This window comes from Bactrocera neohumeralis, chromosome 5 (genome assembly GCF_024586455.1).
Source record: "Bactrocera neohumeralis isolate Rockhampton chromosome 5, APGP_CSIRO_Bneo_wtdbg2-racon-allhic-juicebox.fasta_v2, whole genome shotgun sequence".
Taxonomy (NCBI): domain Eukaryota; kingdom Metazoa; phylum Arthropoda; class Insecta; order Diptera; family Tephritidae; genus Bactrocera; species Bactrocera neohumeralis.
This window is the reverse complement of record NC_065922.1, coordinates 60,393,111-60,408,336: the sequence shown is the minus strand read 5'-3', so window position 1 is coordinate 60,408,336 and position 15,226 is coordinate 60,393,111. Positions and strand designations below refer to the sequence as shown.

Below are 15,226 nucleotides of genomic sequence, written 5' to 3'. Positions count from 1 at the left end.
TAATGCTCCACGCCGAACATCGCCTCATGCAACATATGGTCCGCCAAGAGCTGTACATACCCCGACTGAAGCCCCAATTAAAGAAGTGCATTTTCATGTGCAAAATCTGCACTATGCATAAGCAGAAAATGCGTTCGCAGATTATGGCAGCACTTCCACCTGAACGCTGCAATTTTGCTCTGCCTTTCACCACTACCGGTGTAGATTTTGCTGGGCCTTTTGTGATAAAGGCATCCATGCTAAGGTCTCCTACCCTCATGAAAGGCTATGTGGCTGTTTTTGTCTGTTTCACGACAAAAGCAGTACACCTTGAGCTATGTACGAATCTGACGACGGAGGCTTTTCTTGCGGCTTTTGCTCGTTTCGGCGGACGACGAGGCTTTCCATCAAAAATCATGAGCGATAATGGTAAAACCTTTATCGGAGCTCAGAGAGCTACCGAAAGACATTTTGTGGTCTTCACAAAACAAGTCTCGCCGGACATTGTCCAAAAATACGCTCCCCAAGGTATCAATTGGCAGTTTATCCCCCCAAGCGCCCCTCATATGGGCGGATTATGGGAAGCAGCTGTAAAAAGCTTCAAATCTCATTTTAAAAAGATAGCTGGCAACCACAAATTTAATTATGAAGAATTCACGACACTCTTAACTAGAATTGAAGCCGTTCTTAATTCACGGCCTCTCGCTGCACTTTCGCAAGATCCCTCAGATTTTACTGCCCTCACGCCAGGGCATTTTCTTAAGGGAGCGCATATTCTGGCCACACCTGAGTCAGGCGTGGAGTCCCTTTCTTTATTAAACCGTTGGGAAAGAATTAAAATTCTCCATCATGACTTCAGTCGCCGATGGAAAGATGATTATTTAAACGACCTCCAAAGAAGGTACCGATGGAAAATCACAGAAAATGCGCCTAAGCTTGGAGATTGTGTCTTAATCAATGACGATTGTCTCCCCCCTGCCGAATGGCGGCTTGGCCGCATAGAGAAGCTCTACTATGGCTCCGACGGTCACATTCGAATAGCCGATCTCCGAACACAATCGGGAACGCTGACCAGACCGCTCGTTTAATTATGCTGTTTGCCAACCGCAGATAAAATCGAAACGTAACCGCAACTAATAAACAAGAAATTAACAAAAAAATATAATAATAAACTCACCCACTACAAATAAATACCCACCAAAACCAAAACCAAAAAAAAACGAGTCGATCCACATGACGACTCAATTGTGCCACATCACGTGGTACCAATGCCAATATGATTATATACACAAATATATATGATAATTAACAATACTATTTTCTTAACAGATTAATATGGACGCCGAGATGCCAATTGTGCCTACGCCCACTGTACGTTCCGCCGTCACGGTTCCGCGCCCTAGAGCTACCCCAGTAGCAGCGCCGCGCACAACCATCGCTGCCGCACCTCCCCGAGAAACTCCATCGGCTCCGCGCAGTGAGCCGCAAGCAATAGCTCCAGCGCAGCCACAGCGTCAATGCGACGACGACATCGGTTGCCACACTGTGGCATCTTCAAGGGGATGACACCTCAGCAACGCCAGCAGGTCGCCCAGACCCGCGGTCATTGTTTGAATTGTCTGGCGCCTACCCATCTAACGCGCGAATGCACCACCGGGTATCAGTGCCAGGTTTGTATGGGTCACCATCACACGATGTTCCACCGCAGTACCGGACCCGACGTCGAACGTCATCATGCCCCTCGCGGCCGTACTGCCAGCCGACGACTCCCGCGACCGCAACCGCGAAGGAAAGCCTTTCCTTCGGAGGAGTCCCGCGTCTGGCGCCATCATCACCATGCCACCCCGCATCGGAGGCGCCATCCTAGGTCGCAAGCGCGTCGTAAGACAGGCCTCAGCAACATTGTTGCAACACTGCAACAACTTCAGAGGCTACTAGGCTAAATACTCGCCTAGGGGGGCCAGGATGTATAAATGAGCATCCTCCCCCGGACAACCACACATACACTACACTATCACACCACATCAACTCAACTTCACAACACTGACACGCACCGTCACCATACTCACCTCACCGATCATCAGAGCTTACAATCCACATTCCACTACACACCAACCTACTACATCACACCAGCTGATTCCACACACAAAAGGAAAAAAAGGAACCAAAAGGATATCAGCAACTCACTTCGCTCTCGATCTCATCAGCAACTCACTTCGCTTTCGATATTAGCAGCAAGCAGTACGCGTGTGCGAACCATTTTGAACGGCGTTTTTCATATCAAACATTTCATTTATCAACATTTTTCATATCAAGTCGGCGTTACGCGGGTGCGAACATTTTTGAACGGCGTTTTCTCCATCCTCCAGTTTCAACACCTTTTCATCCTGAGTCGGAATTACGCGTGTGCGAACATCTTTGAACGGCGTTTTTACCATCCTCCAGTTTCAACATTTTACCCATCCCAAGTCGGAATTATCAAACGCTACTCATTTTATAAAGCATTTTTTTAAATTGTACATAAGCAAAATACAACCGCAATATAAGTACCTATACTAGTGCACGCATATGCACATTGAAGCAAATCTATTTTTCCAGTTTTTATAAAACCAAACTTGGTGGTCATCGAGAAGGTGAGTGCGTGTGAAGATTAAGAATTCGAAGTGCACCGCAAAAGGTGAGGTAGTTAGAAATACATTATAATAAAATGTGAGTTCCATCTTGTGAATTGTGATATCAATTCGATTATGAGAATAGCAATTGTGATAGCAGTTCACAAAAAAACTGCGATTTTTTAACAATAAAGTTTCATAGGGTTACTTGTGATCGCAATAGCAAATGCAAACGTTAAAAACATGTTTTAGGTATGGAAGATTAGTCGTTTAAGAAGTAATCAGAAGTTGCAACTACTTAAGAAATTTTTTAATTTACATTTAAATTTTATTTATTGTTAAAACCAAATATGAAAGCTTATGAGATGAAATTAAAAAATAAATATTGAATAAAAATGTTTTCATATCTTTATTGTTTTACTTGCGATCACAATAGTGATATAAGGTCACAGTGATTTGAAAATAGCATTTACTGAAATCGCAGGTATTGAAAAATCGCAATTTCGGTCATCACTACTGTTTAGTTCCCACTGTCAAAATTAGATCGCATTGATATAGTACTTGAATGGCACATAATTTTGGTTTAAATATACTTTTTAAAATACTTAAGCTTATGTCTATTTTCTCAGTTGGTTCAAAGATTTCAAAGTTTCTTTTTCTATCAGTATACACATTTAACAAATTCAAATAGCGTGTCGACATATATACGAAATTATTTTGCAAAATTTAAGTGCATTTTCTTATAAATAAAAAAATATTGAGAGATAACTTCTATTCTGATATCCGTTACCGTCGCAATTGTGTTTACACGCCTGAATTTTACGGCTGGTATAAATCAGCTGTTCACCACTCGTCATTCCGTCACCTGCTGACCCGCGGCAATTGTGTTTCAGGTATAACAGTTGTTAATTTAATAAATATTTACATCTGTATACACACATTAATATATTCTTAGAATAGTTAAGTTCATTAATAAAAAATGCGTACGTTATATAAAAGAATCGCACATAATAATAAACGGTAGCAGCATTACAACTTTAACTTCATAAATTCCATCGACTTGACAGGTCAATACGAATGAAAAAATGTGAACTACAAATAATACTTGGTTCGGAACGACTTTGAAAAATGATTTTGAAAACACATTTGTATGTAGTGGAATCTAAGTCCTTCGAACTATCAATAGCACATTCTCTTGCTCTTGCAAGATTGCACGATGACACAAAATGCAAAAATCCTATACCGAAGTATGCAAGGCCAAGAGAGCACCCATTGCAGAATCTAGTAACATATGACTTCACAAAAATAAACGTGGGTTTAGGTCTGACATATTTATAGCCATAGCAAATAATTTTCTGCATGTGTTTGTTGTTGTGTCGTTGCACCAAAAGGAAAATTCTGCATTTTCTGCACCGTGCAAGGTTTTGAAAGAGCAAGAGAATCCCCCTAATATGAGAATATCAAGCGATAGCTGTTTATGTATATGAAATGTAAACAATTATCAAGTGACAATTTCGGGCCGGCAAAATATGTCTTCCAAAAACATCGATTAAACGTAAGTTTTCAAGTAGTTTTCAGCGAAAACTATGTTTTCGTTTGACAGATTTTACATGGACGAAAACACCTCTTGGTGCAACGGCTTAACAACATACACACGCAGAAACTTATTTGCAATGGCACACCAAAACCCATGTTTATTTTCTTGCAATGACACGTAAAAATTTAATTGCAACCCTGTTTTAGCTGTCATTTTACATAAAGATATATTTCGCCGTTAAATTGTTGAGGAAGGTAAGTTTTAAATAGATTTTATAATTTCTATTTAAATTATAAAGATTTGTTACAGTCTTTTGTTAAAAAATGAATGCAGAAGGTGCGCTAATTCACAATAGTCATTCTCAATAAATTGATTGAATCAGTCGTTCATATATCACTAGATTCTGCAATAGGTGCTCTTTTGGTCTTGCATATTTCGGTATAGGATTTCTGCATTTTGTGTCATCGTGCAATCTTGCAAGAGCAAGAGAATCGCTCTATTATTTCTTCAAGTAATTTTGACAGCTGGTTGCGCATTGTGAATGCTCCACATTAGAAGAGCAGGAGAGAATAAACAAAGAAAATAAACTTTATGTGTAATATGTATGTATGTATGTGTGTAGTAAGATAAATATTTTCATTGCGATTTAAGGAATTTTGTTGATGATTGGTAAGTTTTATACAACATTTCAAAATGAAATACACTTCATAATAATGATTTTAATTCATTTAGCGATTAATTTGAATTTCCTTGAAGAAACAATTGTTGATTTCATGTTTCTTCGCAAAACCAGGTTTGCCATATTTTATTTTTATTTTTTGCGGGTGAGGGGGTGGAAAATGCCTTCCGCATCATCGGTGCTATCGTCACAGCAGCGATATGCCACTTGCAGGTCACTAAAAACCCCATTCTAAGGAACCGTCGCCCACCCTGGGACCGCGTTTGCATTACTTTAGGGTGGCGTTCCCTTTTTCTCGTTGAGAGATTTACATCTGCACACCTGCGTCCAGGTCCTGCTTTTTTGATGCGTAGCAAAAGTGATGCGTATTTCTAGGTAATCCCCCAGTTTGTTTCGCTCTCCAACATGACGCTGATTAAATTGTCAGCGTTTATTGGGCCGACCAGGTCTTCCACGGCGGTGCGTTCTCCTTGCCAGCGCTCACATTCAAAGAATGTGTGTTCAGCTTCGTCTTCTGTCGCGTCGTTGTATAGGCATGACGGCTCTTCGACTTTTCCCATTCTGTAGAGGTACTTTTTGAAGTATCCGTGGCCGGAGAATAGCTGGGTTGTGTAAAAGTCTACTTCTCCGAATTTACGACTTGTCCATAAATCTAGATCTTTTATCAGCCTGGCCGTCCATCTGCCGCGACTTCCATTCTCCCATCTTTGTCGCCATGATGTTATCGTATCTTTCCTTATTTGTTGTATTTCGCTCTTGTTATTGCCGGGTGATTTCTTTAGCTCCCACAGCTTTTTCCTGTCATATGCTAGAAGGTCGATTGGAGCATTGCCGCTTATAACTAATATTGCGTCGCCTGATACTGTTCTGTAGGCTGATGCAACTCTGAGGGCTGCGGTTCGTTACACTTTGGCCACTGCCTTACGCCGGTTTTCCTTTTTAAGCGCGTCTGCCCAGATTTCGGCTCAGTATAATAGGACGCTGATTGTCGTCAATATTAGGAGCTTTCTCTTTTCTTGGCTGGGGCCTCCATTAGCCATTAATCGGCTCAGTTGAGAAGTGATCTTCGCTGCCTTACTTGCGGCGTGCTGGATTTGTACCCAGAAGGTTAGTCTGGGGTCCAGTCTTACACCTAGGTAGTTTTCTGCACTGCATCGCATTTCATTAAAAAAATATATTAAAATTTAGTACTAGATTTCTGTAGAGCTGCATACCAGCAAAAGAAAATTTGCTGCGGTAAACCATTTCTTAAATGTTTTTTTATATAAAGTTTTTACATTTCTTGAGAGCTGGATACTAAGATTAACGCTGAAATTTGAACAGAAGCATCCCATCTGAAAAGGAGTGGGATCTAAAATGCTCAAAGGTATGGGTACGTTGATTCCCATTTATAAAAGTATGCAAATAACAGCTGAGTTAATATTAATTTTTATGAAGAGCGACAGATTGGCAATGCGTACTCTACGAGAGAATCATCCCAACTCCCAACTTTAGCATACGGAAATGTATTCAATTGTCATTTGACGTCGACGGCTATGAAAAACAGGCAATTTTTTTTAAGGTCTTATGAGTTGCTCCGTGTATAGTATACATGTGAGTTTCCAAATCTGTTAATTACTTAAATGTCTTGAAGTTTCGTTAGTCTTGACTTGTTGGATGGATGTACTTAATTTGTGGATTATTTAGTTTACGTCTGATGAATGGAAGTTTATCATAGTAACGCATACTTACGTCCATCCATCAAACCATGACTATTCTACTCATCTGTCAACGATATGAATAAGCTCACATGAATAATAAATAAATAAATTTCAGCTTAATTGAAGATAAACGATTTGGTGCAAAAAGTCAAAAGAAAGTTAGAGGACTTAATTAATTATATAGATTTTTTATTTGACACTGTGCAAAAAATGGTAGAAAAATTAAAATTTTGACAGAAGAAGTGAAATTTTCACGTTCTTCGTGGTGAATCCGATTGTCAATTTACAAATATCAATTCAAAAATGCATTGAGGAATAAATGAAATTAAGAGAACCCTGCATAAATATCACGCAATCCATCGTAGCGAAGCTACGAATACGAATACGCAAAATTTGCTATCACTGAATCCATGTGAATTCGAAATCAGCTGGGTAGACGAAAGAATTCAAATTTTGATTAATAAAACTGATATCGTTTATATTCAAAATGATTTTACGAAGAAAATATGGATCCGCCACCTTTTTTTTATGTTGCTTTAGGAAGAACGTGAGTGATCCTCGTAGCGTTGGACCTGTCAAAAGCTTTTGACACGGTCAATCACACAACGCTACTGCAGGACATTGAAACAACTACGCTCCCTCCAGGGCTTAAGAGGTGGACCATGAACTATTTGAGCGGTCGCCAGTCATCCGTACTATTTCGAGGTGAAACATCTAAACTGAGAAGAATTAAACATGGGGTTCCGCAGGGTGCTGTCCTCTCCCCGCTACTGTTTAATTTCTACATCTCGAATCTCCCACAACCACCAGAGGAGGTTTCCATAACCTCGTACGCTGATGACTGCACGATATTGGCGTCGGGCAATGGAATCGATGGCATGTGTTCGAAGGTAAACAGCTACCTCTCCGACCTTTCTCGTTTCCTCACTGCACGAAATCTCACACTTTCCCCCAACAAATCCACAGCGACCATATTCACAAACTGGACGAAGGAGTATAGACTTGAGCCTAATATTGCAGTCGACGGGGTCAAAACTCCGACTGTCAATAATCCTAAGATTTTAGGTGTAACATTCGACAGTCTATGCTCCTTCTCTCCTCATACGACCGCGATTATCGCCAAGGTACAGAGCCGCAACAAAATCCTCAAGTCGCTAGCCGGCAGCACATGGGGAAAAGACAAAGAAACGTTGTTGGCAACATACAAGGCAATCGGCCGGCCGGTCCTCAGTTACGCAGCACCCATATGGTCGCCTGGATGCAGTGGCACGCAGATGAGGAAACTTCAGACCTGTCAAAACACTGCACTCCGGACCACTACGGGATGTTTTTTGATGTCTGCCGTTGAACACCTCCACAGTGAGACGCTTATGCTCCCAGTTAAGGAGCATAATGAACTCCTCTCCAGGCAGTTCCTGCTGGGATGCTTTCGCAGAAATCACCCCTGCAGCCATCTGCTTGGAGCGGAACCGCCTCCTAGGAGCATCAAAAGGTCATTCCTTGACTACGTCGACGACATCGTAGAGTACGCCGACCGGACTTCGGACGCAACTAACTTTCGACAGGTACCGGCCGCCATTCACAGCGGAGCCGTCAACACCTTCACCGACTCCCTTCCCGTGAATGGCCTTTTTGGAGTCAAACCACCACCCATAGCAGACGAAGAGCTCCAGCTGCCGCGAGAAACGCGTGTGACCCTTGCGCAACTTCGTTCTGGATACTGTAGCAGGTTAAACTCCTACTTATCCAGAATAGACCCTGACATAACGAATGTATGTCCTGCATGCAATGAGTCTCCGCATGACACTGACCACCTCTTTGCATGCCCTACGAACCCCACTTGTCTAACATCCTCCTCCCTTTGGTCCGACCCCGTCGAAACAGCACGTTTCCTGGGCCTACCGTTAGATGACATCGACGACAACACAAATGACATTTGCCATCCCAACGGGGATTGAATTTCCGTTAAAACAACAACAACAACAACAACTAGAGACTGTGTTGGGAATAGTCACAAATTGAGACTTTACCTCAAAATGTCTCAAATAGTGACTGGAGACTGCATACAGAATTGCCCCATAAATTGCTTCGGCAATTAATTTTTAATTCACCCTTTTCCTCACATTTCTTATGCTATCTAATTTTTATCGATTATAAGTTTTGAGTTCCATAGCTAGATATTTTATCGTTTGTGAAAAATAACATTAATTGATTAGAGTCGTCATTGTCAAAATTGTTGTATTGTAACATATACTTGTTATTAAATATGTTTTAAAATACGAGAAAAATGAATTGTCATCAAATTTTGAGTGGAGCATGTAATGCTGGCGACAGATGCTTCGCTACAGGATCTGTAGAAGGTGTCTCATTTACAGTAAGCTGTGAATACAAGTTACCTTTTTTTTATTTTCCTTTGAGAAATTTAATGCTAGCAATCACATGATTAAAAATATGTATCTTTTTGGTGTGCGGGTTATTGAATGTTTTTATTATGTAATGAAAATATCTAGTCCTACAAGATATAAGTCTTCCGAATTTTTTCATTGTCAAGGCTAACAATAAGTAAGCGATAAATTTTGTAGTTGGCGAATAGATTAGAAAATGGCAATATTTGTTGTTATATTGCACTCGTAATATAAGTTCAGAATGTGGATTTGTTAGATTAGATAGATATGTTGTCTTGCTAAATTCCGCTCAAAAAAATTATAAATACACCTTATAACACAAGAATCCAACGTTTCGTATATTAAAAAAAAAACTAATTACGATGTAATTTCGAATTTTCTTGGATCTTTTAATCTTATATGTAAAAATAAGGGGTTATTTTGTTATGAGCGCGCATATCGCCCGAACCACAGCTTGGAAAGACACTCGTATTAGCTTATTCCTGCATAAGGTACAAATTGAGGTCTTCGATTTTGCAATCTATATACATATGTACATAGTTGTAAATACATAACTTGAGTACGGCTGAACAGATTTGGTTGAAATTTGGTTTAGAACCAGAGAAGGCCACTTTTTACTGTCAGCTCCAAAAGAAAGTGTACACCTTTTTTCAAATCAATTATATTATTATATATAACTAAATTTTAGAATCCCCCGATTTCGGGGTTAAAATGTAAATGTGTAAATGTATGTAGAGGAGGTCCAGATCAGAGAGGATCCAGATCAAGAATATGTATATATAGTTGCCGCTGACTTATGGTTTATGAGATTTTTGCATTTAAAGTTAAAAAATTCAGCTATTTAAAATGCATATTTCACCGATTTATAATGAATTTACACTCATGTTTTTAACTTTTATATCCACTAACACTTCACTAAATCGTTTCTAATCATTTATTTTATATTAAATATATCAAAAATAACATTTATTCAATATTTAACTTTAGAATTGTTTTTTTTTCTGTTAATGTTTTGTAAGAACAATATTTAGTCATGTATAAAAAGATAATTGATTTGAAAAAATTTAATTTTTTTTATTCTCAAATACAGAGTGAAGTGTATAAAAAAATGTGTACACTTTCTTTTGACGGTGACAGTATGTTAAAAGTCAAAAAATTCTTATATGTATATACAATTATGTTTCAAATTATAAGCATCACACAACTACTGCCAGGGTACAGCCATTTTTTTTACATTCATATGCATGTGGATTATATTGATTGTTGTTATTGAACAAGGCAAGCCATTTATCACATCGCAACAGAAAATCGCTTCAGCAGCTGCATCGGCAGCATTTGCTGCTATTTTGTTAGTTGAAGGGCGAACGACGAACATTCAAACAAACCAAACAAAACTTATAACAACAAAAATAGTGGAATAGCTACAGTGTTGAGAAAAAGTTCATTTATAATTTTTGATAAGTGCATGATATCCTCAACATCAACGCAATAAAGATAGGATTCAGTTCCAAATTCCAGGTTTAGACCTAGTGTTTTAATATACAGTGGACCAATAAAGTTTACATACACCTAGTTCTATTAAATTACGACACGTTTATTTGTTATAAAATTAATAAATTTTGTGTTTTTTTTCTATCCATTTCAAAATATGTACAGTGGCGGACAAAAGTCTACATACAACCCTATTTTCATTGATATGAGAATACAAAATATTTTTAGAAAAATGTATTGATACAGTTTTATTCTAATATTTATTATAATCACAATGAACTAAAAAAATTCATTATTTAACATAAAACAACAAATTTATAGAAGAAAAACTCAAAAATTGCGTTGACAAAAGTCTACATACAGAACGATACTCATACTTTGTACATTGTTATGATAACGGTAAAGTAGCGTCAGCATTTTTCTTTCATTTCATTATGTTTACTATTTAGTATTTTTTGAATTCAGTTGTGGTTTGAACACTTGAATAGCTATAATAGCTCCGCGAAAAGAAATGTAAATTGATGTAAGAAATTTGGTGATAAAACAAAGAAAAGAAAAATCATGTGGTGAAATTTCTAAAATTTTAAACTTGAGTCGAGCAGCAGAACAAACAATTGTAAAAAATTTCGAAAATAGTGGTTCCACCGAAAATAAACCGCGCAGTGGCCGCCCAAGAAAATTATCTCGTAGAGACGTCAGCCTGATCCTTAAAGAAGTGGACAAAAATCCAAAAGTAAATGCTCCAAAATTAGCCGAACACATAGCAAGTACAGTACTTGTCCAATAAATTACGAACGAAGAAAAAAATATGCAGAGTTCTAGCAGAGACAAAATATTGAATATGATTCAATACAAAAATATAATAATTTAAGTTTAATGTATATACCATATAAAAAATAATTTTTTTCTAAAATACGCCAAATATTTATGTTTTTATTAATGATTAAAGTTAGAACTCTGCATATTTTTTTCATCGTTCGTAATTTATTGGACAAATACTGTACGTCACAAAAGAGTATCCATCCAAGAACAATACAAAGAACTCTAAACGAAAAAGGGTTCCACAGTAGAACACCACGGAAGAAACCACTTATTTCTGAAAAAACCTGAAACTTCGTTTAGAATTCGGCAAAAAACACAAAGACAAGGGGACGGATTTTTGTGAAAAAGTTTTATTTACGGATGAATCTAAATTCAACATTTTTGGTAGCGATGGAAAAGCTAGAGTTTGGAGAAAAAATAACGCAGCGCTAGAACCGAAGAATGTAGTGTTAACTGTGAAACATGGTGAAGGCAGCGTAATGGTTTGGGGAGCTGTTGCGGCCTCTGGAGTTGGAAAGTTAGCCTTTCTTGAAAGTAAAATGGATCGCTTTAAGTATAAGTCTCTGTTGGAACATAATTTGAGACCTTCGGCGGATACTTTGGGGCTCGGTTCCGGTTGGATCTTTCAACAAGATAACGATCCGAAGCATACGGCGCAAATTGTTAAGGACTGGTTGCTTTATTACGCTCAAAGGCAATTAAACACACCACCTCAAGGTCCAGATTTGAATATTATTGAACATGTCTTAGAAAGCACCATATTTCTAGCTTTGCTCTACTCAAAGAGCGCATATTAGAAGCTTGGAACAGCATAACGTCTGGAGAGTTGGCAAATTTAGCAGAATCAATGCCACGGCGTCTTCAAGCAGTTGTAAATGCCAAAGGGGGCCCAACTAAATACTAAAACGTCTTAATAACTACCATTTTGTTAAGTTTTCGCACTGAACTAAGATATTTTTTTAGTGTATGTAGACTTTTCTCAACATAATTTTTGAGTTTTTCCTCTATAAATATGTTGTTTTATATTAAGTAATGGATTTTTTAAGTTTATTGTTATTATATGTGTTAAAAAGTTTACGTACACTGATGATTATTTATATTAATCAAAAGTAATTACAATAGTTTTAGCGGTTTTTGGCCTACATTTTGTTGCTATTATTGTCCCAAGATATCAATGTATGCTCCCCACTCAATTCCTAGTATTATTTTTGGATATTTTTACCCACTAAGTCCATGATCCAGCTTTTTGGCCTTACTTTGATGAAATTCGATGTTTTCGAATACGATTTTCCAAAAAGTTCCAAATATTTTGAATAGGATTAATGTGTGGTGATTGCGGGACCTATGGAGTTATTTTTAATTCCATAACAACCCTGAATGTACAAGACGGGTGTTTTAGGTCGTTATCCTGTTGTAAATAGGACACGTACAAGATAAGACGGGTGTTTTGGGTCGTTATCCTGTTGTAAATAGTAGTAATAATTCCAGGGTTATGTTATGTATATTATGTTTAAAAATATGTTCAAACTTGACTTTTTTCTTAGTTTTTTTAGTTTAAATAGAATATAAATTTATGCCGATGATAAGAAACTTTGCCCTAATTGCATACGACGTTTAGTTTTTGTTCTATCCTGCCCGCCAATTATAAATAGTCGTAAAAATGAAAAACCCAGAAATCGCGCTTCAAAGTTTTCGCTTTTTGCCCAAGCGCTCATACATATATCTGCTAGACGCTCGGTCACTATTTCCCTTCTAGCTTCGATAATATTTCGAATTCCCATCTATAACTTTGGGGCATATTCTTAGATAATTTTTAAAGAGATTTAAGCAAAAAAAAAAATCAATTGTTTAAAGCTACTAAAAAAAGTGAAGTTAACTGTTTTGTTAGTGCTGTCCTTCGGGAGAAGGGCTAATGGTATATTGCCACTTATCTTTTCCATCCTCTGGGACAAGATTACCTTGCCTTTGCCAAACCCCTCTGCCGTTATTTGCAGAAGTGTGTTCTTGGCTACTTGAACGATAACCAAGTGAAACGGTGTAAGTTCAAGTAGGAGCTCCAATGCTGCCGTTGGACAGGTGCGCATTGCGCCCGTCATGCAGATACAGGCTAGCCGCTGTAGCTTCGATAGTTTGATCCCTGCCGAAGTCTGCTACGCTATTGAGGCCCAGGCCACCGCCCCATACGTGATTATCGGTCGCACTATCATGGTGTACAACCACCTAACGGTCCTTGGCTTACAGCCCAGGACTCTCCCGCCAGCCGATTGCACACCATTAATGCTTTTGTTGCATTGACCAAGGTCAGGTCTACATGCTGCTTCCACCGCAAAGTAGAATCCAGTGTGAGACAGAGTTATTTGACCTTGTTGGTCATTTCTATCTCTCTGCCCCTAAGTGTGGGATGGTCGTCTTGGAGGGGTTGATGTTCAATTCAACCTCCTCACACCACCCCTTTGCCAGGTGTAGACCTCTTCGTATTAGGTCGCAGAGACTGTCCTCATTTGTCTTTGGCTATACTTACAATATCGTCCGCATACCCTTGGCAGCGGATCCCATTGTCTGTTAGCAGTGCTAATACGTCATCTACGACAAGACTCCATATCAGGAGTGATAACACACCTCCCTGTGGGCAGCCTCTTGTTGTGCCGAGACGAATTCTTTTATCTCATACTGTGGTCTCAGCAATTCTGGTGCGCAGTACGGCTTCTATCCATCTACGCATCGGTACTGCCACATTCGTTTTCTCCAGTGCTCTGGCTACACTCCTATGAGACGTGTTGGCAATGGTACCTTCGATGTCCAAGAAAGCATTCTCCAGTGAACTCTCTATCTCAGAGGTTAGCTGGTACAGAGCAGTACTGGTAAATCTGCCCGCTCTGTACGTATGCTGAGCCGCATGCAGGGGTGCCCTCTTAAGCGCTTTCGACTTTATTTCATGGTCCACGATCTTCTCCATCTTTTTTAGTAGGAAAGAAGTCAGGCTGATTGGCCTGATAGATTTCGCCAATGAGTAATCTTTTCTTCCTACTTTGTTGCTGTGCATGATTGGCAAGTCTTCCGCCCTTCTCGCACAGAGGACGGGACCCTTCCAGCCTTCCAGCTTTGGGGCGAACTCCCGCAGGCAGTTGGCGGACGTCTCGTCCTTGCAGTCCACCTGCAGCATACCTCCTTTGAACTCCACCCCAAGGAAGGACGCCGCGTATTCATCCCCTCTGAACACCTCTTCCATGAGGAGGTCCTGGAGCACGGTAAGCTCCTCCGATCCGAGCGACTCCGCCAGGTAGTTGTGAGGCAGTAAACTTCCGCTTAGCTCCTTGACCCCCCTTGCCTGTCGCTGCCCTGATTTCTTTTTATTTTCCGTTGTCCGTGGCCGTTGTCCTAAGTTGTTGCCTTATTGTCGGGTTGTTTGGTGTAGTTGTACAGGGTGGGCCAAAAGAAACCAAGGGGTGTAAAAGTTTAATAACTTTTTCGTTTATTAATTTTTTTTTATTGAAATTAAATGGAGAGCGGTATCGGTTTATGATAGAAAATTTTTTACGTCCTGCTCTTGAAAACAGACCTGGTATGTGGTTTCAGTAGGACGGAGCTACTGCCCATACTGCCCGAGACACAATGGCACTTTTAAGTCAAATTTTTGGAGGGCGAATAACTTCCAGAAATTCGGAAAAATTCTTTCTTTGGGGTTATTTGAAGGAGCGAGTGTATGTGAACAAGCCAGAGACAATCCTTGAACTCAAGGCAAACATTGGTGCAGAAATTCGAACGCTACAGCCACAAGTTTTGAAAGATGTTATGGAAAATGCTCTAAAAAGAGCCCATCAGTGCGAAGCTGAAAACGGCGGTCATTTAAGAGACATCATTTTTCATACTTTGTGTAAAAAAATTTCCCTTTTGTATGTTATATACTTTGAAAGAAAAAATAAAAAAAAATTAATAAACGAAAAAGTTATTAAACTTTTACACCCCTTAGTTTCTTCACCCCTTGGTTTGTCACTGTGATT

At 39.2% G+C, this 15,226-nt stretch overlaps 1 protein-coding gene across 1 annotated transcript in view; it reads left to right on the top strand.

Annotated features, from left to right (window-relative positions):
- The first annotated feature begins 8,705 nt into the window (after positions 1–8,705).
- LOC126760154 (dmX-like protein 2) overlaps positions 8,706–15,226 on the top strand; it is a 60,779-nt gene continuing 54,258 nt past the window's right edge. Inside the window, exon 1 of the mRNA XM_050475594.1 lies at positions 8,706–8,881. Coding sequence (XP_050331551.1) covers positions 8,795–8,881 — 87 coding nt within the window. The 5' untranslated portion in view covers positions 8,706–8,794. The remainder of the gene's footprint in view (positions 8,882–15,226) is intronic.